Source organism: Echiichthys vipera, assembly GCF_963691815.1.
Source record: "Echiichthys vipera genome assembly, chromosome: 16".
Taxonomy (NCBI): Eukaryota; Metazoa; Chordata; class Actinopteri; order Perciformes; family Trachinidae; genus Echiichthys; species Echiichthys vipera.
Window position 1 is genome coordinate 5,913,761 of NC_139841.1, and position 21,798 is coordinate 5,935,558.

Genomic DNA, 21,798 nt, shown 5'->3' on the forward strand with positions numbered 1-21,798 from the left:
CTTTAATGCCATGTGTGCATTTGAAATTAAAGAACTTGTGAAAAATTGTGACGTTGTGGTCCTTACGAGGGCAGAGCACTCTTGTCTTTCCGTTCCATCTCCAGCTGTATCTTCTGGCCATGCTCTCTCTGTCTAATCTCCCAGACATTCTTCATGATGGAGGCGTCACAGCCGACTACCTCCGGATTCTTCTCGTTAGACATCTTCAAAACTGCTTCAAACTTCCTGAACAAACAGAGAAAAAGATTAAGAAGAATTATTATTTTGTCCAGATTTTGAATCTTTTTTGGATGCTGATCATTTGTGTCATATCCTGAACCCTGCCGAGGTGGCGGTGATGTACCTTGCAGTAATGATGCTCCGTATGATCTGCGTGAAGAGACTGCAAGCAGCTCTGCTTCTATATACTGTCGCTCCGTCATTAACCTGCTGTTGGGTGTTTGAGGGGCTGTCCTAACTAAAAATATAACAACCTCCAACACACACACACACATGAATAGAGAGGAAGGTCCACTGCCTACTCTACAAACACATGGCTGGAACATTACTGTTTGTGGTAACTCCATCTGTATAACCTCAAGCAATGTGCATGCTATCCTGTAACTATTTTATCTTTTTTTTTTTTTTTAAATAGGCGGCATGGTGGTGTGGTGGCTGGCACTGTTGCCTCACAGCAACAGGGTCCCTGTTTCGAATCCGGAATCGAATCCAATTGATTAGGGACAAGTGGTTGCGGATGGATGGATGGATGGATGGATGGATGGGTTATTGAAAAATACAGAATATGAGGAAATTAAGATATCCAATGTCTGATTGGTCCTTACTCTGAAATCATGATTGTTCTTACACTGAACAAGGAGTCCAAAAGTTAACATTATATGGGACGCAAGGTGATCCTCTCTATAAAAAACCCTGTGGGATAGTTACATGTGACCGGCCACTGAGGCAAACAAAATTCACTTTAAGCAAGAGACAGTGAAGTTTGCATGGAAGCTGGAAGAAAACGTGGGGAAGTGCTTTATTGGCTGCTCTTTACATGTGCAAAAAATAATTGGGTGCCGTGTAGGGTGCCCCTTCATACAATATATCATGATAACGTTCCCGTCTAGAACAAGAAAATTCGCTAACAAGCCTTAATGAATGCCCTTCTAGTGCCCTTCTGCGTGTCTGGTGCTAGTTTTCTGAGCCCATCCTGTTCTCGCGAGCTCTATTGTATTTTGCTCACAGATCAGTTTGGTAATGTGTGACAGAGAAAATTTGAAGAACTTTGCCAAAGCGACCAAACCAATCTGCGTTGGTTTTGACGCGGCTTCCATGGATGAGATGAGCGCAGCTATCGATGAAGCTGCTCGCTAACTCTTTTTTCTCTTGGATCCTTTTGTTGGAATATGGATCTGGTGCCTCCATGGTTTAAAAAGTGTTGCTAAAGTGTCCTCTATAGAGTGTTGAAAATGAGAAAAAGTGCCTTATCGGCTGCCCTTTACATGTGAAAAAATGATTGAGTGCCATCTAGGGTGGTCCTTCATACAATAAACGATGTGCCCTCTAAAGCAAGAATATGATGAACCGAAAAAACATGTTGTGGTTAGCGAATGAGGTGCAGACGTCCCTCTCTTTGGTAGCCAACAAACAGGGAATGCGAAAGAGGCGTTGTGGTCAAGTGGTACTTAAATTTGCAATGAATAACAAAAGCAAAAAGTAGATTAAGAGTGTGTCCGTTCCCGTAGTGGAAAAGCGATACAGAGTATAGATACTATACTTATCTTAATCAAGGATAAGGACTATTTCATCATACATGATGCGTCATAGCTTTTGGTGCTGGTGGGGGCCCCTGCCCTTCAAACAGTCTGAGTCTGCCACTGCACAAAAGTGATGTATTAGCACAATGTGCACATGACCATACGAGCAAGAAGTGGTGCTGGTGATTTGTAATATTGTGGTCACTGTTATTGTTTATTATTAAAAACTATTGGTAAAAAAAACAACTAACCAACTCCGTGACTCCAGACCGATCGACTTCCCTGTTGTACCTTTTTAATGATACAATGACAATAAAGGCATTCTATTCTATTTTATTCTAATGGGGTTAGTAGATCGGTGTGCAGTGTACAGCAATGATAACCAGTTAATATCCAAGTAGGTGTAAATAAATATATCCATACATTCATTTTGGCTATATTCATACATTGTAGAAGGGTCCGGGTAGCCTATTTATTGATGACCAGACAGATGAATAGACAGCCAACAAGCGCGGTAAAAAGTTATTAGACTACTGATTACATTACGTTTACTTACTTTTGTCAAAGTATGTTTCTACTTTTTACTACTCTGTAACAGATGTGGATAGGTTGTTGGGCTGTCTTCCCAACCATATTGGAGGATATCTGTCCTTCACCAACATAAGGCCAAATCAATCAATCAGACCAACCGTTTGACATACTAACAGCATCGGGGCAAAGCTCGGAAAGTAAACAACATGTGGGTAAAGGATACTTGCTGTTTGTGTAACCTGAATTTACTGATAAAAGGCACAATTTCAGGAGCCCGGTCCATATTCAACAGTAGGATCCAAGAGAAAAAAAAACATAGTGAGCACATTACCAGACTGATCTGCGAGTAAAATGGTAAAATACAATGGAGCTCGTGAGATCAGGATGGTCTCGCAAGGCTTGCAAATTATGCCCCAATCTAACTTGGACAGCCTCTGGTTCTCTACTTCTTTTTCATATTCAGCTGGTGTAGCCCTGGGTTGGAGGTTTAAAAAACTGCACGGCAAACTATATCTTCTCTCTGAGTATTTGAGGCAACAAGATGGTGGTCTTATAAATACTGTCTTAATTTATTTGAGTTCAGTTTATGAATAACTCTTCAGCTGCTAGAGGTTCCACTTTCTTCACCAGACGTAATTTAAAAAAAAAATTATTTACGGGACTTTAACGTGGATGCATGCTCCCAGCATCTAATACTTATATAATGTATGCAAATACTGTAGCAGTGGGAATTAAAATCAAAATATAGTCATTTAGCAATAATATATTCCTTCTGATGATGGTGCTTGAGGAAAAATGAGGAGCATGAATATGTACAGCAAATTCAAATTCAAAGCAAAAGTGCTTGACATAAGCACTGCCAGATTGCTTCTGAGGCTTCACTCCTGCAGGTCTGAAATATTGCTTAATAGAAGTTTGAATTAACTCAAGTCTTCAAGGTCAGAGACCGTTTGACTTCATGCTGTGGTGTGTTGCAGGACCCTGAGCCTGAATATGGTCAGTGCTGTCATGTGTAATTTGAGGTTACAGTTTTATGGTGCATATATCTGGCTCAAACCCTCTGCTGTAAAAGTATAGTTGGCCATGTAGAACAACATGCTGGGAATGTCAGCCCTCCTAAAATGCGGATGTTTTATTTATCTCAGTCACAGCTCTCTTGCTCTCCTCGCTTGCTGTGCTCAGCTACACAAACACACCTCTGCAGCCTGCCTGGAAGCCGACAGCAACTTTTAATGTGATCAAATCCATAGAGTTCTCTCTCCTCATAGAGTCTACCTATGAAGCATTCATTAGGACTTCTTATCACTCTGGTACTTTTTTTTTTTAATCACACTGTTGTGAAAAGTGTGAAAGTCTCAGACTTTGCAACAAACGTCTGTCTGCTAAAACGCTTTGAAAACCAGCTGCACACGTTGGCGCAAGATCTGGTTCAGCCGTACGCGCGCTGCTCACTCGTTGTCTGTCACTTAAACACAGAATATCGAAACATCAACATATTTTTCTGTATATGGCGTTTTTAATAGGGAGACTTTGCAACAAACGTCTGTTTACTAAAACGCTTTCGAAAGCTGCTGTGCATGTTGGCGCACACTATTTTGTTGTCTGTTGAGTGAAACGAGGCACAGAAGGTTCAGACACAATTCAGAGACAGTTCAGAACGAGTTAAATGTATATTGTGAAAAGGTGTTGCTTCTGGTAATTTGACGTTAGCAGGCGTGTTGTCGTGCTGAAAGTGCAATTTTTTTCAGAGACAGTATATTTTCGTATTTTAGTTTACCGGCCATTTTTTTCACCCCTGCCAGTTTAATATCCGACCAAATGTCTTTCTATCTGTTTCCGAGTTATGAACCATTATGATGTCACAGTGAAGTTGACCATTGACATTTTGGATAGAAAAAGCTATTACTCCATAATTTTATCTCATTAGACATTTGTATGAAATGTCGTAATTAGCGTAGGAATTCTTGAGTTATGGCCAAAAAACGCCTTTTGTGAGGTCACAATAACCTTGCTTACGGATCCTGCAGAATCTGTATACTATAACAAAACACACCGGACCCTCCCTTCTCATGTGCACATCACATGTCCTTTTGTCAGGTTAAAGCAACAGCCCCTCAAAACGTGCCTGTGAAGCATGATGGTGTCATGTCACACATGAGACTTGGGGACAGACTGTAAAGCTCTATTTTTACCACCACCACCATATGCTGCCAGTATATGAATCTATGAGTATATGAATTTCCAGCTCTTCTAATTTTGTTTGAGTTTTGAGTTGAATTTGTAAAAACCTTTAGTAAACCAAATTTGACCTGAACTTGTGAAAGATATTTTGGCGGCTTTATCAGCTTTAAGATGGAAGCCCATGTCATTAAAAGTTTATCATTGTACTAGTAAATCAAAATTATACTATTTTTTAGATAATATCTAATCATTTTGATTTGCAATCCCATCATTTGTATTAACATTATCGGTCACTTTGATGTATTTTCATGTAACTTTTACTTGGAATCTATATGTTTGACTTACTGTCATCATTTTATTTTACTTGCTACCTCGTTATTTTGATTTCATATATTACAGTATATCATAATTTGAATTGACTTATTTTTTCATGGTTTCATGATTAACTCTTTAACTTGTCATTTTGAATTACACTGAAGATCAAAAAAAATGTAATACGTGATGTATTCTGAAATACTGTTATGTGTTATTGTTCAGAATTTGATAGAATATCCACTGTGTCTATAATGCTGCTGTACTAGCATGTGTTTTAAATAACCAAGGCATTTTAACAAAAACCTTTATTTCGTGAAAAAAAAACAGTTAGAGAACAGTGTTAACTTTGTCAGAAGAGAAGATTTAACAATGTTTTCTTACTCGAACAGTAACATGGAGCCTGTTGCATCTAACACGTAACAGTACAGACCTTTTTAATGGTATTCCATAGCTAGGCAACAGACTTGGCCATTGGTAACTTCCTGTCAGCTGTTCACATTCACTGCAACACGAATCAAAACTTGGACACATTTAGAATATTTTTGTTTACATCGTTGAAAAGGTTTATACAATGACCTTGTATATTAAAGACCCCATCACACACCTCCCCACCCACCCCCCACCCCATGACCCTGACAGGGACAAGCGATTGAAGATGGATGGATGGATGGAAGACCCTTATGAAATATGTTGTAGTTAATCGTACAGTCGTAGTCTCCAAAGAATGAAACTTAATAAATTTGGCGATCCTCAGCCTTTTCTCCTAGCACCACCAACAGGTCAAAATGACAAATGAAGCCTGAAAGAGCCACTTTTGCTGTGTTAAGTTGTAGTTCGGATGTTAGCTATTTGCAAAAATGGCTCATTGCTGTCATGACTCGAAATTAGGAGCTTGGTGTTTTATTGGGGTTTACCAATCAGCATTTACCAACATGGAACCTGATCCAAGCAGGAGTTGAAAAAAGGATCTGTACCCTAGGGGGTTTTCAGATGTCTCCTGAGGCTGAAAAGGCTGTGATTCTGTGATTTATTTATACATGTATTATTCATGAAAGGTTGCAGAGAGGCTATCTCGATGCAAGAAACCCATATGAAGTCTTTATATTATGTAAATGTTAAATGAATGAATACTGCACAAACAGCAGTGGAAGGGATTGCGAAATATAATAAAGGACATAAGCCTACGTGAGCACACATACTGGTAAATTCTCCAACACTTTTCAGATAAGATAAAGTGTGCAGATCTGTCATAAGAACATCATTCTGGGAAATCACTGTCTCTGATGTGTCCTCAGGTGGCTCTGGAGTCAGCTGTTGGACCCATATGTTTTTACACAGTGTGGAAATGATGAGTCATGGGTGTGGTTGAAAACAATGTTATCAGCCTCGTCTGTCATAGTTTCTGTTTTGTCTTTTGTTTTGCTCTCGTACAGTTTTCACCTGTAACGTCTGTAACGAAGACGCTTCCTCCACATCATTTACAAGAACATGGTCCAAAGTGAATCACTGTGAACAGGAAAAGAACAAATAGAAAGGAATGACAAGAAGTACTCATATTAATTAATACAAAGTCAAATTACAAAAACTAACTACTCAGAAATGCGGTGATTGGTTTTTCAGATTTCAACTTTGGTATTTAGTTATGACAGAATCCTTAGAAAATAATGCCTTTAATTAAACTGAAAGACGTGTTGAAGCACGTTGTTTTCAGTTCAGCTACGTGTGAGTGTATTTATTACGTTTTGCTGTCATTTACATTAGGGTTTTTATCCTCTCACTGGGGCTGGGTGTGCAGCAGGGAGCTTCGGGAACGACTCTGCAGTCCATCAAATTGTTGCTCTGTGACCAATATTCCCTGCTCTCTTTCAACAATGTTAGGTTTAAAAAACTTGAGTGTAGGCTGAATTTCAGCGCAGTGTTCTGATCAGATCAAATCCGCTAGCTGATAATATATGTAGTGTAAACGCTGAAGCACTGTGCCGTCTGTCTCAGCCGGGAACGGAGAACTTTCTGTCTGAGTCACGTTATAACCAAGCAGTCTGATGTGTTTAGAGGCCTGTGTGGTTAAACTGTAGCAGCCTAGTGTCATTTGTAGGCAATTTAATGAAGATAATCACAATTGAAGGCAAATGTCCTCCCTCCTGCAGCCTCTGCCGACAACAAATATCTGAATATTCACTGTTGGTTAGGACTGAAGCTCAAAAAAGGGTATTCAGGATGGGCCTAAAAATTACGAGATATGAGTAAAACTGAATTATGACAGAAAGTGCATCAAAATTAGGAGATAGTACTTACAAACAAAGTAAAAATTATGGGACAATAAATCAAAATTACGAGATAAAGCCAACCAAAATTGTGACATAATATAAAAATCTTATCATATTTTTGATCTACCAGTAATATTATACTGTATTATAACTATGGGCTTCCATCTTAAAAGTGATTGAGCCTGTGGTAAAGAATCTTAGTATAGGTAGAATATAGGCCTTACTTGAGGATGAAGTCAGAGAAACTGAAGCTTAAATATAGCCTGAACAGTATGTACAAATGTTTGACCCATATTCTCATATTTACATGGGATATCCTTATCCGTGACTGATTTACAGCAGGCATAGGTGTGATAGACAGATATACTGGCAGCATATGGCGGTGGTGGTAAAAATAGAGCTGTACAGTCTGTCCCCAAGTCTCATCTGTGACATGCACACCATCATGCAACATGTTCATCAGCATATAACTAATCATTGTTTAACAAAAATATAACATGTTTCTTTCTTAAATATCTGATGGGTCATTTGCTAATACCATTTTCGTCAGGCACCAGTCCATTTAAATCATCAGTGTTGTCTTAGTTTAGTATCACTTTAAACACAAATGACTGTGATACAAAAGTTAGGTCAGTATAAGTCAGACCAAAAGTCAATGTTGACCTATTTTAACTTCTTATGTTATATACATACATACGTAAGTCAAGTAACATTTCCAAACTAACGTCTCGCACATTAGTTATATGTTACATATTTATTAGAACTCAAATCTTTTCCTTAACATAACCAAGTCTATTGATTTGTATTACAAAAAATGATATTAGATTAGATTTGATCACAAATGAATATTCAATTGTAGCCATCATCAAGTTCCTCATTAGGATTTTAGCAGCAAATGTAAAGTGTCCATAGGCACTGCTCTGGTAGGTTCATTTAAAACCGGGGTGGGGAACTTCCGGCCTCCATGCCGTATACGGCACGCTCCATTTCAAATGGCCCGCAATTCAATACAATTTTATATTATATATCTTCATGTATGCATATATGAACAAATAAAAAATGGGAAAAATTGCCAGGCATTAGTTTTCTGAGAAAAAACATACGGCCATTTCTATGTCTGAGTCAACGTCAGGGTCAGTGAAAACAGCATGCGATGTACGTGTCATTGCATTGGGCGACTGTAGAGAAAAGGAAGGAGGATGCAGTATGATTCCAGGAAAAACGGACAAATGACTTTTTCTTTGTTGAAGTGAAAGGTAAGCCAGTGTGCCTAGTTTGTGGCGAGGCTCTGCCAGTGATGAAAAATGCAAATGTCGAGTGCCATCAACAGCGAAAACATGCTAAACTCCATGAGTTGAGAGGACAAATGCGTTTGGATAAAATTAACGCTCTGCGTCGGAGTTTGGGTGCTCAACAAGCAGCTTTTAAACAAAACCATACTGTGCGTGCAAGTTTTTTGGTGAGGGAATTAATAGTGACGAAGCTGAAACCTCATGCTGAAGGAGAATTCATGAAGGAGTGCCTCGTAACCGCCGCGGAGCTGCTTGCGCCCGACAGAGTAAAATTATTTCAAGGAAATCTCCCGGTCTTCCCGATAGCCCCTCCGCCCCTGGTTGTATGCCACTGTATCATGTATCAAGAGAGTCTGTGTGCACATTCCCCGAAGCTCACCAATGTGATGAAAACAGTTGTGTCCACCATAAACATTATTAAAAGCAGAGGGCTGAACAACCGCCAGTTCAAGGAGCTACTCAGCGAGCTTGAGTCCGAGTACGGTGATCTGGTTTATCACTGTGAAGTGTGATCTGGCCTTCATGGTGGAAATCAGCAAGCACCTGTCAAAGCTAAACATCAAGCTGCAAGGTCCCAACCAGCTCATCAGCTATCTGCCTTGAAATGTGAAATAATTTAAAGTGAAGTTGAGGCTGTGGCAAGGACAACTGGAAAGGGTAAACACTGTGCACTATCCCACCCTACAAGAACAAAAGCCTGATGTTACGACTGAATATGTCGATGAGAGTGCAAAACTCCTCCAGGCATTTGATGAGAGAGGTGTCTTGATGTAATCAATATACAAAGGAGCTCGACATGTATGCAACGCCGTTTAATTTGCAACCATCTGATGTGCTAGACAACCTCCAAATGGAAATAATTGAGCTGCAAAACAACAACGAGCTCAAAGCCAAGGACAACATCCTCTCTCTGCTGGACTTTTACAAACTGTATGTTCCAGTTGAGGATTTTCCCATCCTGAGAGAGACATGCCCTGAAGTTTGTATCTCTGATTGGGAGAGCATATCGCTGTGAACAGTTCTTTTCAAAACTGACTCTTGATAAGACTCGCTTCCCCTCAAGACTGACTGACTCAAACTTAGAAAAACCAGCTTTGAGTAGTATCATCATCACTGCCAGCTGACATCGGATGCCCTGGTAAAAAACAGAACAGTTCCAGCCATCGCATTAGCTGAGTCTAGAAATGCAGCAATCATGAGGCTTAGTAACACAGCGGTTATAGACTTTTTTTGTCTTTTTTTTCATCCATAATTATGTGTTCATAATAGTAGCCCTCGGAGGACTTTGTAAAATTTGAAATGGCCCTTGGTATGAAAAAGGTTCCCCACCCCTGATTTAAAAGTACAATGGAGATTTGAAAAGTAGTTGACCACACCTGAAAAGTGAGTTAAAAGATATATATAGATCAAAATTTGTAAAACCACCAAATATGGTTATTAACAAAGGCATAGCCAAGATAGACTGGCGTCCTGTCCAGGGTGTACCCCGCCTCACGCCAAATGTCAGCTGGGATCGGCTCCAGCCCCCCGACCTCGACAGGGACAAGTGGTTGAAGATGGGTGGATGGATAGATGGATGGATGGATGGATGGGCGTGCGTGCGTGCGTGCGTGTGTGTGTGTGTGGCAGATGGCGGCTCTGGCTGCAGAAAGAAGGTCCCCTTTAGCTTCTGAGCTCCCTGCTGTTTTATATATATTTTTATGAGTATGTATGGCTCCACCTGATTTGGTGGTGAGTGAAAATATCTGTCTCAGAGACTGGAAGCTAAGGTAAATCAATAGTCTATTATACATCTATAGAATGGAATAGCATGTACTCACAGAACTGAGTTTACAACTGTTTTAATTAAATATCATTATCAAATATCCACATTAAAGTCATGTTCTCGGTACAGTTGACTGTAATGTGTGTCTTGGCTAAATTACGTTAGTAAAATTTACATTTACAATCACTTAACTCTAAATATTATGACTTTTTAATCACTTTATGATTTTATTCTAAAACAACAGGTTGTTCATACTCCATGCTTTCCCCTTTACTCATAATACAAACTGGACAACAACATTTCCCGACTGCCATATTCATTTTATACTGTGCAACTCATACAGTAGTATTCACATCATTTAATGAGTATGAATAAATAACACAATTGAAACTATATAATTTTAAGAAAAAGTCCTCCATTTCAAATCTGACTTACATAAATGGGTAGAAACTTTATCAGCAAAACATTTTGCGTGCTGGAGTGACACAGCCACAACCTCAAAGTACTGGTTGAACAGTAGGTCAGGACGTTAAGCAACTGAAGGTGACGCCACAATAATTCCTGGAATATTTTTCTCAGCTTCTGTATCAAAGATTATCAAGATGACAAATAGTTCACCTCAGATAAAAAAACAGGAAGTCAGACTGCAGCGAGATGCAGGCAGACAACAGTTGAAATCCCCATCCAAATTTATAAAAGTCTGATCAATTTGTCAAAAAGCTTGCATGTTATTGATGAGCAGAACTCATTGACAGACCCTAACACTAAAGGTGTATTCTGTAGCTGTGAGAAAACTGCAGGAAAACTGAAATAAAGAAGGAAACCAAAAGTTGTTTACTTTGTATTTTACTATTCATTGCACTGTTATATATAGTTAGTTATTTATATACATATAGTTACAGTTTTTGGTTTATATATTTGTTTTTATTTATTTATTTCTCCTGGAACTTTGTATTCACTCATTCCCGCTGAATCTTTTCATTTGAATTTCCTTTTAAGGTTTTTCATTTTTTATTCACTTTTCAATTTCACCTTACATTCAGTCAAAATGCTGTCTTTAAATTACATCAATTGAAATTATGTGAAAAGTATCTATCATGTATGTATTCCTTGTTCTACTAAAATATTCATTTGGTTACTAGGTCGACATTTTTTTGACACATTCTGTGATTATGACCCTCGGCCCATCGCGTGGTTTGAAAAATCAGGGAGCGATGCAGCATTAACATTGGGGTTGGCAGCAGAAACAAACCTTTTTTGAACAGAAATGAAGAAAGATGCTCTCAGCTTCAAAGCCTGATGGTTATCTGGACTAGACCAAAGTTCATTTACTGTCCATGTGAACTGAGTTACCACTGGAGTAGGTTGAATCTCAAATACCACTTGCTGGCCAACATCCAGCTGATGGAGAGATCCCTCCTTCCCCTCACCAAAGGCACATACAGTTTCAAGTAAAGCCAAACTGTTTCATCTAAAGAAAATGAAGTCGAAGCTGTATCCTAACTGCACTGTATAGGCTGAGTTTAGTTCTGTATCAAACTCGCCACTGTTTATTTTTTGGATCATCCTGTTTTGGTCCCACTTAGAAGGGAATGTTTTTGTGAGCCTTTATTTTTCCCATGTGAGGTTGGAAACAATGACATTGTCATTTAACTGACCAATTTAACTGACAAATTTACTTGTTGTAGAAATGTGTCTATTGTTGTGATGCATGAAGGTCAATATTAACCTGATTCTCACCAGATGAATTTGGTTCCTCCTTGCTTCACTCATCCATCTGGGATCTCTCCATAGGAAAGTGATTTCCGGAGGCTAGACCTTATCAAAAACCACTTGTCCGTCATCTTTGTGCTACTTCAACCACTCACATCGAAACCAACCTGCGACACTGATGAGAGCGACGCAGGGAAAAGCCAAACCCGGTCGGGAGAAGAGGGAAAACATGGTTTCCACCAACAGAAGCCTTCAGAGCTGTTCTCTGCTGCTCTTTTAAAGAAAATAAGAAAATAAGAAATAAGAAATATTTGATTGGACAACACACGGATGAAATAGCAGCATCCATGTTAAGCCGCCATTGTTGTCTGAATCACAAACAGTCGTTACTCCACTACGTCACATCTATAAAACCCCGCCCGGTGGTCCTGATTGGCTCGACCACCTGAAATCACTTCCCTATGGAGCGACCCCAGAAGGTTGAGAGGAGCTAGGCGAGAGTCAGGTTAGGTCAATCTGCCCTTTCAGTAGATTTTTTGAGCTCTAATACTTTTGAGGTTATTCTGAGTATATTCTGGACATAATTTATCACTGTCTTGGATTTTTGCAATAATAACAAACATAACAGATACAAAAAGTTGTGATTAATTTGTGACTAATCTCGAGTTAACTATGGACAATCATGCGTTTAATAGTGATTTAATATTTTAATCTATTGACAGCCCTACAATGAACCAATTAAATAACAAATTAATAATCACAATCATAATTTTTACTGTGGCTGGAGAAAACTTTTTGAACTTGATTTAAAAAAAGTGTTTAATGAAGATGTATCTGATCTATATACAGACTGAATACTGATAGTGATTCCAGTTCTTCACTCATTAACACATTTATTCATTTTTAATAATATCGCCCCACAGACAAAAAACGATTTTATTAATATTTACAAACAAGGCTAGTTACATTAAGGAAGTTCTGTGTGATCAAATATTTGGTCATCAGCATACAGTGCATTTCCATTGTGTGAAATTCCTTTAAAAAATAATTATAGTGGAAAAAAACTAGGTCCAAGGCAGCAGTTTGAAACTCAACCCTACCATGCCATAAGCTTTGTATGTGAGTGTTGAGAGAAGATTGATTTGAAAACATGTTGCATCAAGGAGCTACTGTACAAAAATCAACGCTGGAAGACAATAGAGACGCTTCACACCTTTGCTTTACTACAAATTGCTTTTACTGGATAATTAGTTGACTATTGAAACTGTTACTGATTGGTCAGTTTCCATTTCCATTTTCCAATGACCAATTAATCAACCAAAACATTTGATTACAAATACAATCACAGTTTCTACAATGCATCTCCATTAAACATGTTTGATTTTTTTTTTAAATGTCTGTTTTCTACAGCTACCGTGGCTGATTTTCATTTGAATCTCATTGTGCTGTTCTGTAGAGATGAGCAGAGAATTGGACAGGAACTGAAGGCCGTTTCCATCAGGCAGCAGGCCTCCTGTTGGAGTAGGAGGCTGCGACAGAGTGCTCCTGGTTGTTGGTGTTGTCCTGTCCAGCAGCAGCCAGTATGGCCTGGAACAGAATGACCCTCTGCAGCAGATCAGTCATAAAGGGGAAGTTGTAAACCTCTTCTGTTGTGCCTCGGTCTGTCCTCTGCTGCTGCAGTGTCTGCTCTGCTTCCTCATACATTTCTTCACTGAAGTGCTGTCCTCCATTTGCTGCCACCATCATATCGATCTGCTTGATCAGCTGAGCCACTTGGGTTCTGTTCCGCCTTTTCTTGTTGTTGAAGACGTGGTACCGGTTACCACATCTGTTTATCACCTCTCGAAGTTTCGGATGGCCATATTGCACATATTCCTGAATGGTTCTGCGCCCCAGCTCATCTCCACACGTGAACAGAACGATCATGTACTTAGACGCCTCGGGTCCAAAGATTTTCTCCAGGGCTTGCACACAGTTTTCTTCTTCTTTGGTGAACCTGCCTACCCGGATGACCAACAGGAAGGCGTGAGGACCGGGAGAGGACACCTGGATGCATTTTGCAATCTCCTTCTTTATGCTGTCTGCACTTTTAGACGTATCCAGAATCCCGGGAGTATCAACCACGTGGATCTTTCTGCTACTATGGACTCGTTCCTTCTCGCAGTTCTCCGTCACAGACTGTGCACTCACAGACGACTGGAAAACCTTTTTACCCACGATGGTGTTACCAACGGCACTCTTCCCAACTCCAGTTTTCCCAATCATCACAATCCTCAGTGGAGCACCTGCAAACAGATATATATCACAGAGTAAAACCCACTACATAATTAGAACTGACCGCAGTATGCCTAACAGAGCTTAAGAATGCTGAAAGACTTCACCATCAGGAATCGAGGATTGGTTACCCATCTCTCTCTCTGTCCTGGACTCTTTGGAGAATGAACAGACACAGAGCTCCCTATTATTTTAGTGTGAAGCCGTTTTCAGCACTCCGCCCACAGGGTGGATCAGCCTATATCAGTGTGATTCAGTGTGACTGACTTCAAAGCTGATCCAAAGACTCCAGTGAAACCTGCCGTCTGTTCTCTGAGCAACTAAAATGCGTTCCAACAGACATCCACCATGTAAGTTATTATTTCTTCTCTTTTAGGGGTTAGGGCATTATTTGCGGTACTGACATTTGACAAAGGTCCCATAGTACTCAATGACTAACTGTACACATCTTGTGAGACTTTCATGAATCTTGGGTCACAATGAAGACACAAACATTTCTTTTTCTGTTCTCCATCTACAAGGATGAAGAATTTTTTTTCACACAACCAACCAAATCGTTACATTATCATTGGCAGATCACACTGACTACCAATCCGAGTCATGTGAGTCATTTTATAGTTGAATGACTCGCATAACCTTTTTGCAGCTATGTTTTTATCAAAGTTTAACCAAATTAGACAGTGGATTAATAAAGAGGAATAGCAAAAGAAAGAAATAAGGATTTTGGTACATAGCGATAAACATTCAGTAGTGTTAATTCTCCAGTAAGGTGTCATTAAACTAAGTGTTAATTCTCTAGTAAGGTGTCATTAAACTATTATAGAAAAGAGGACACAATGAGACGATGTTATATAAAGACAACCTGATAAACTTCAAAAGAGCAGAAACTCTGAGGTCCGTTTTCACGAAGCAGGTTCAAAAAACCCTGAGTCTAACCCTGAACTCTGAGTTGATCTACTCTGAGATAGGAAACTCTGAGTTTTCCGTTTCAGAAAAGCTGATTTGCGTTAGGTTGATCAACTCAGAGTAGTTTGACCTGGAGTTAAGCGCGTGCACCACAAGTATCAAAAGACAGCATCAATGGAGCCCTGATTTGACGAGTCACCATGGCAACTGTAAATATTAATGCGCTCATACGGTGAGTTTGAGCAGGTTTATACCGCTGCTGCAGCAAAAGAGAGGGAGACGGTGCGGGAGAACATTGCTGCTCGGGTCAGTGCGTAAGTTTAAATGTAGTCCTGTTGCAATCACAGTAATATCACAGGGGGAACTGCTTGAGTGGTAGTCTATTCATTTATTTCATTTAGGTGCATTCCCACGGGGGAGAAGCGCACTTGGCAGCAGCTTAAGATGAAACATGAAAACATCAACATTGTTTAAACAGGTAAAACATCGACACAATCTCGTGGTGATACCTCATTTTGAGGATGTTTTACATTGTAAATATTAAATATTAAATATTAAAAATAAATATTACCGTAAGTGGCTGTTTTATACGTTGTGTAAAAAACTCCCTTTTGCAAAAAACGCAGGGCAACACACAATATCTGCTGGGATATGAGAGCATGACTTTGGTTGTTAATGTTGGAAATGTAAGGACGGATGAGGTTGTGTATGTAAATGATGGACTGTGACGTGAAACTTTACCGCTCAAAAAGAGAATTGCCTGGAAATGCAAGAACGTCTATGGGCGGTCTGATAATCATCTCCCGACGAATATTTAATTCTCTGTGCAGTAATGCTGAACCTTCATCCACATCATTATCAAAAAGACATGTCATGGTAGTGGAAATAGTCGCCACCTAATATAACTTATAATGACTGATTTTCTGAAAAAACAGATGAGAGAACTATACTACGCCAAAACTCGCCCGCTGACTGAATGAATGAGGAAATCAAACACCGTGTGTGGCTGAAAGAGGGCGGAGACAGAGAGAAACTCAAGGTTTTCTGAGAAAAACCTGGTCCCGACCAGGTTAGTTTCAGAGAGCATGTTACCATGGTAACTGACCGAGAGGTTAAGTTACCTCTCTTTGTGAAACAGGCTAGAGTTACCCCTCTGTCTCTGGTTTGAGTTACCTCCCTTTGTGAAACGGAAAACTCAGAGTTTCCCTCATTTCAGGGTTAACATACTCAGAGTTTTCATTAAACCTGCTTTGTGAAACGACCCCAGGGCAGGTGTTGACCGTAGATGGACATATGGTTGGCAGCTGTCCTGTAACATCAGCAAATAGTTTGCTCTGATGGGGAGTGTGTGTATTGGATGCCTCCAATACACACTAGCTAACTAAGGCAGCACAGTTATGACTAGAGTTGCTAACTTAAGCTAATTCATCCAGACTCCCGGGGCTGGTCTGGCTGGCTTGCCGTCTTTCAAACTACCTTATCAACTAAAGTTACAAAACAAGCAACACCAGATCTGTGCATCTTAGCCAGATTACAGATAGCTGGCTAACATCAGCTTGTTTACAAATGTTAGCTCTCCGAAAACTCATAAATGTCAATTTCCTCTATAAACTCTCTGTCTTAAGTCTTACACGCCTGCGCCCTTGGCAGCAGGGGAAAGTGCACTGTTGACATTAGTTTACAGACAGATAATAGGAAGAGAACTGTTGAACGGTTTAAAAATTAACTCCAATTGTAATTTTAGTCAATTTGATGTCCTTGCAATCCTCCTCAGTACCACTTTTAAGAAAACAGTATCTGTCCTTCGTAAGCTACAGTTTCCACAAGTCTGTTAACCTTGTCCTTGTTCTCAATGACGATCTGGTTTACTTTGAAACATGGAAACTGACACATCGCTTCAGTGAAATCACTGTACATAATTTCCAGACTTTGCATTAAATTTTACTGCTTTTTTGTTTCTACAGCATATCCTGAGAATTTAACCATCGCTCTGTTTGGAAAGAGGATTCAGTTAAAGAACAGCATTGGAATGATGATCCTTAATAGCAATACTGCTTTTGGCACAATGTCAAACAACTGTGCTGTGGAAGAGAACAACTACTTCAAAATAATCAATACGCCTGATTTCTTTGATAAAGAATGTCCCAACCCTGACCAGCTGAATATTGACTTCATGGCATTGTCTTATCCTGGCCCTAATCTGTTCATACTGGCCATAGATCCAGAGAATACCCAAGAGGAAAACGTTGTGGCTCAAATCTGTCAACTTCAAGAAACCTTTGGAGACAAAGTAACAGCACACTTGGTCGTCACATTACCTGACATCGAAAGCTTTCGGTCACTCTCTCATCTTAAGTATAGATTCAACACTCAGTTGGCAATCCCCAATGAGAATCTGTCCAGTGAATGTAAGACGTGGTGTTCGGCCCGCCAGTCATTCCTGTATGACTACAAAAACTACAGTGAAGACGTTGTAAAAAGAAGAATGGCAGTCTTGAAGATGACAAGGTAGAAGCTTCATTACTGCATAACAGTTCTGACCACATACACATAGACAGACCCACCCTACTTGGGGTTAGCCTTTGTTTTAGTTCTCTCAAAGAAGGTTTCTTTCATCAGACTTTTCAAAGAGCCCTACTATCACCCATTTCATCTACTTCCTCCGAAGAATTATTCCTTCCTTTTAAAATGACAAGGAGCTCACAATTTATTGCAAATAGAGAAAAAGTAGCTTAAAGTACAGCAGTATCATGCTCCAGATTTCCAAATAGGCCACTTTCAAAAAAAACCGATAAGAAACTTGACTGATAAATACAAAGTATCCCCAAAGCATGTTGTGATGTCTCTCTATTGCTATCATCTTGTGAATTATGATAACTATTTCAGGTACGATGACCATCCTGTGCATCAATATGAAAGAGAAGGTAAATCTTTGGTTTTAATCACGTTTAATTGTACATGCTTATATAATGTCATGCTGGAAAGATGGTACACATATTTCGGCAGTTGAGTGCTGTACTCCTTTGTACACACAAGTGAAAGAAAATGTTGTGTAATGAATGAAAAGAGAGCTAGAGAAAGCTATTGAAAGCTTTTAGAAAAGGAATTGTGTGTTTTTATATATGGCAGTATATATGTTGCATCTTCACAGGTGACAACCCCATGAGACCGACCACTTCACCTGCCTTTGCTGCACCCGGCACGGCAGCAGCATTTGGACATCACAATGGTATGCTTCAGGACTTGCAATACGACGCGTATATCAGAATTATAGACTGTATAAAGAAAAATGGACGTAGCCTTTCTGTCAATGTCTGTTCTCTCAACTTGATCAAAACTTCCAATCGTCCTCACCTACGGGAGTCTCCATCATGTCAGACTTTGACTCCGCCTCATTTCCTCTTACCAAAAAAGGACATGTATGTGACGTTGGGGGGAGGGAGATACGTCCATCTGGCTGACGTATACTGAATTAGTCACATTAGCTCCATCGCCCGGGAGTAAGGCTAACTGTATTTTGTAACAGGATTTTTTAGAGGGTAGAGACTCCAACAGAGTCAAGCACTTCTGTGTAAGTTTCAGTGGAAAACACACCGACTCTGAGAGTCAAATGCTGGCAGCCAGCATATATGATCTATGATTTAAACTGATATTCAACACAGTACCATGCCCATAGACTTTAAAACACCGGCCCGAATAGGGGTCTGGATTAGCATCTACTGTATGTGCCATCGATAGTAAGCTTTATTCAAGTCATGGTGCAATTGCGGCTTTTTAATTAGCATAACAAAGCTAACGTGTTGTGTTCCTAAACCATCTGTTGGTACACTCGATCGGAAAGCAAACCATCTTGTCGAGATGACAGAGTTAGCATGCTAATCCTGAAACTAGTCTTCGAGGAGAAGTGAGGGACAACGGCCAGCTGTTACTCAAGACGCCACGCCCATAATTATTCATAAACTCTAAATAAATAAAAAAAAACTAGCTTGGTACAAAAATATTCACCCCCTCAGTGTTGTCATGGAGATATGACCTAAACATACAGACTAGAATGTTTTTTTTGTACCAGGCCTTAAACAGGTTTAATTATGCTGTGAAAACGGCCTGTTTAACATGTTGGTCAATAAGAAACTGCTTTATTATGAAACCTGCCCCTAGTGGACACTGATTGGATCAACCAGGAAGTCGCTTCGGTGGGGGCTTGATCAGAATATAATAAGCAGTGTTGGTAACTTTATTTTAATGCTTTTTAAAAATTAGTTATAGTTACTCACTACTTGTTCCAAAAAGTAACTGAGTTAGTAACTGAATTACTTTATAATAAAAGTATCTAGTTTCCAGGGAAAGTAACTATTTACGTTACTGTTAAAAGAAAGTTGCTATATGTCAAAGAATTTGGATTTTTCTGGGCAGTTTTCACAGGACAGTTGAAATCAGTACAACAGCCAGGTACTTGTACATAACGTTCAATATTTATTACACATCAACAGACCGTTAGAGGTTTATCCTGCACTTCAAGTATTATCTCTGTAACAAAAGTAAAGTATAAGCAAACAATATAAAGTGTGTTTAACTTTATATCAAATTAAATCAAACTCTCACAACCTTTAAACCAAAAAAGTGCATTTAACTCTGTAGTCTTAATTATATTAATTAATTGTTATTAATAAATCAAAATCCCAAATCTCAGATGACCGGTCTGGTAGACTTTCTTTAAGTATTGTCTTAAAAGTAAAAAGTTAAACAATATAACTTTTATAATGTTGACAGTAACTGTAGCAAATGAAAAAAATCCCTCTCTCAACTCTCATCAACTCTCACATCCTGAGACAAATAGTCAGAGAGAAACAGAAACAGGCTACTGTATTTCAAGTATTTTCTTCATTGAAAAAGTAAACAGGCTCATGTCCTGGCTTGTGTGTAAAAACACTGACTCTGATTAGCTACCATGAAACATGACTCCTTAGCCAATCGCTTATCTGGTTGTAAAGCCACCCCGTCTCCTCGCAGGCAGTTTGTGTGTGGAGCATGGAGCCAGGGTTGAGTTTTACGCACTTGATTCAATCTATTCATAGTTACGCACTGCATTTAACGTTGGAAACAGTAACAGTTAGATTACCCCGTTACTGAAAAAATAACAGCGTTAGTAACGGCATTATACGACGTTACTCGCAACACTGATAATAAGACAGCAACTGTGTCAAATGAAATGTCCAAATCTGTGTATTTAAGGAAACCCTTTATGAATAAAGCATAATTAAGGCTCAAAACAATGCTGAGATATTCAAATGTATGTTTAGTTGAGTTTTTATGGTTGGGATCTTTTGATGAAATCGTTTTGACAAAAACATTGAATCATTTTGCTCTACCTGTATTCTCCAGGGAACAGTGACTGCAAAGTGTCGAGCAACACATTTAACATTGTTCTGCTGGGACTAGCTGGGACTGGAAAGAGTGCATCAGCAAACACCATCCTGGCTGCTGGGAACTCCCAACAGCGTTTTAGATCGGAGTCCAGCTCCTTGCCGGTAACCACCCAGTGTGAGGTCAAAATAGTGGAGAAGCTATCCGGGAGTGAGGTGAGATTGGTCGACACTCCGGACTTTCTTCACGACCAACTCAAAAACTCTGAAGCACAGGTAGAGGAGTGTAAGAGGTACTGTAAGCCAGAGGGATGTGTGGTGTTACTCGTGTTACAGCTGGGCAGGTTCACGGATGTTGAGAGAGGAATATTAGAAAAGCTGGAGGGCAAGCTTGGTTGGAAGATCAGGAGGAGCACGGTAGTCCTTCTGACCCACGGAGAGGACCTGAAAGGAAATCTCGAGGAGTTTATTAACACTCAGGATCACCTTAAGAGCATTGTTGATTTGTGTGGCAAACGTTATCATCTATTTAGAAACTCCTCCGAGAACCCTAAGCAAGTCGAGGAGCTCATCAAGAAAATTCCGGATTATAAAAATGTTTTCCCAAAGTTTGTCAAAAAAGATACGTGCCGTGTATGTTAACTTGGCTATATGTGCTGATCAGAGCAACCCTAACCCTAACCCTAACAAATGTGTAAAAGACAAAAGTGCTTTTTTTTTGCCATGTATTTCTACACTCTTTTACTGCCACTGCTTCTGCTGTGTAACTTACTTATTTGCATAATATGAATTTTAAATACCTGCCTATAGTGAATCTAGCGTCTATCTGGCCTGGATACAGTATTGAAAGGCTACGTTCACATTACCAGCAAATGTGGCCCAGACATGATTTTTTCCTGTTTTTCCCCATCATGCCTCACTGAGAAGGCGCTAGTCCCGGCCTTCTGTGTTGTGATTGGCTAGTACTAGTTGCCTCTACATATCCTTCTGATTTCACGCTACGCAAATATGAGTGATAACTCTGTTTGACTTAATATAGCCAGAGACTATGAATTAGAAGTTAGAAGGTTTAACTTACAGTAGTTTCCTGTTTCCGTGTCACGTGTGGTTCGTCACGACCTCGCCTTTTTAGGAGACAAGCGGCAGGTCCTGAGTGCATTGATTCCAATTCCAATGGGAGAAATTAACATGAACGCAGATTGTGAGATTTCCCTTATTCCCATAGTGAATAAAATAAATGCTGCTGCATGAGGTGCGGTTTCTGTATAAAGAATCTTTTCATTAGCTAAGCGAGCTAGCTAGCTCATTCCATACTTTTAATGCCACACTTACAGAAAATGTGCCGAACAAAGCTGTGACTTAGACAGACAGACGGGAGTGTGTGGATGAAGCATTACATTGTTACATTTTACTCATTTAACAGGTTGCTAATTCCACCATGTTTTAATGCTA

At 39.6% G+C, this 21,798-nt stretch overlaps 1 protein-coding gene across 1 annotated transcript; it reads right to left on the reverse strand.

Moving 5' to 3' along the window:
* Window positions 1–13,300: 13,300 nt before the first annotated feature.
* On the reverse strand, window positions 13,301–14,212 carry LOC310958934 (GTPase IMAP family member 7-like; the record flags this gene model as incomplete). The annotated part of the gene is made up of 2 exons (XM_083930097.1): window positions 13,301–14,088; window positions 14,185–14,212. The coding sequence occupies 2 exons, from the start codon at window positions 14,210–14,212 to the stop codon at window positions 13,301–13,303; spliced, it is 816 nt and encodes a 271-aa protein (XP_083786223.1).
* Between the last annotated feature and the right edge of the window lie 7,586 nt (window positions 14,213–21,798).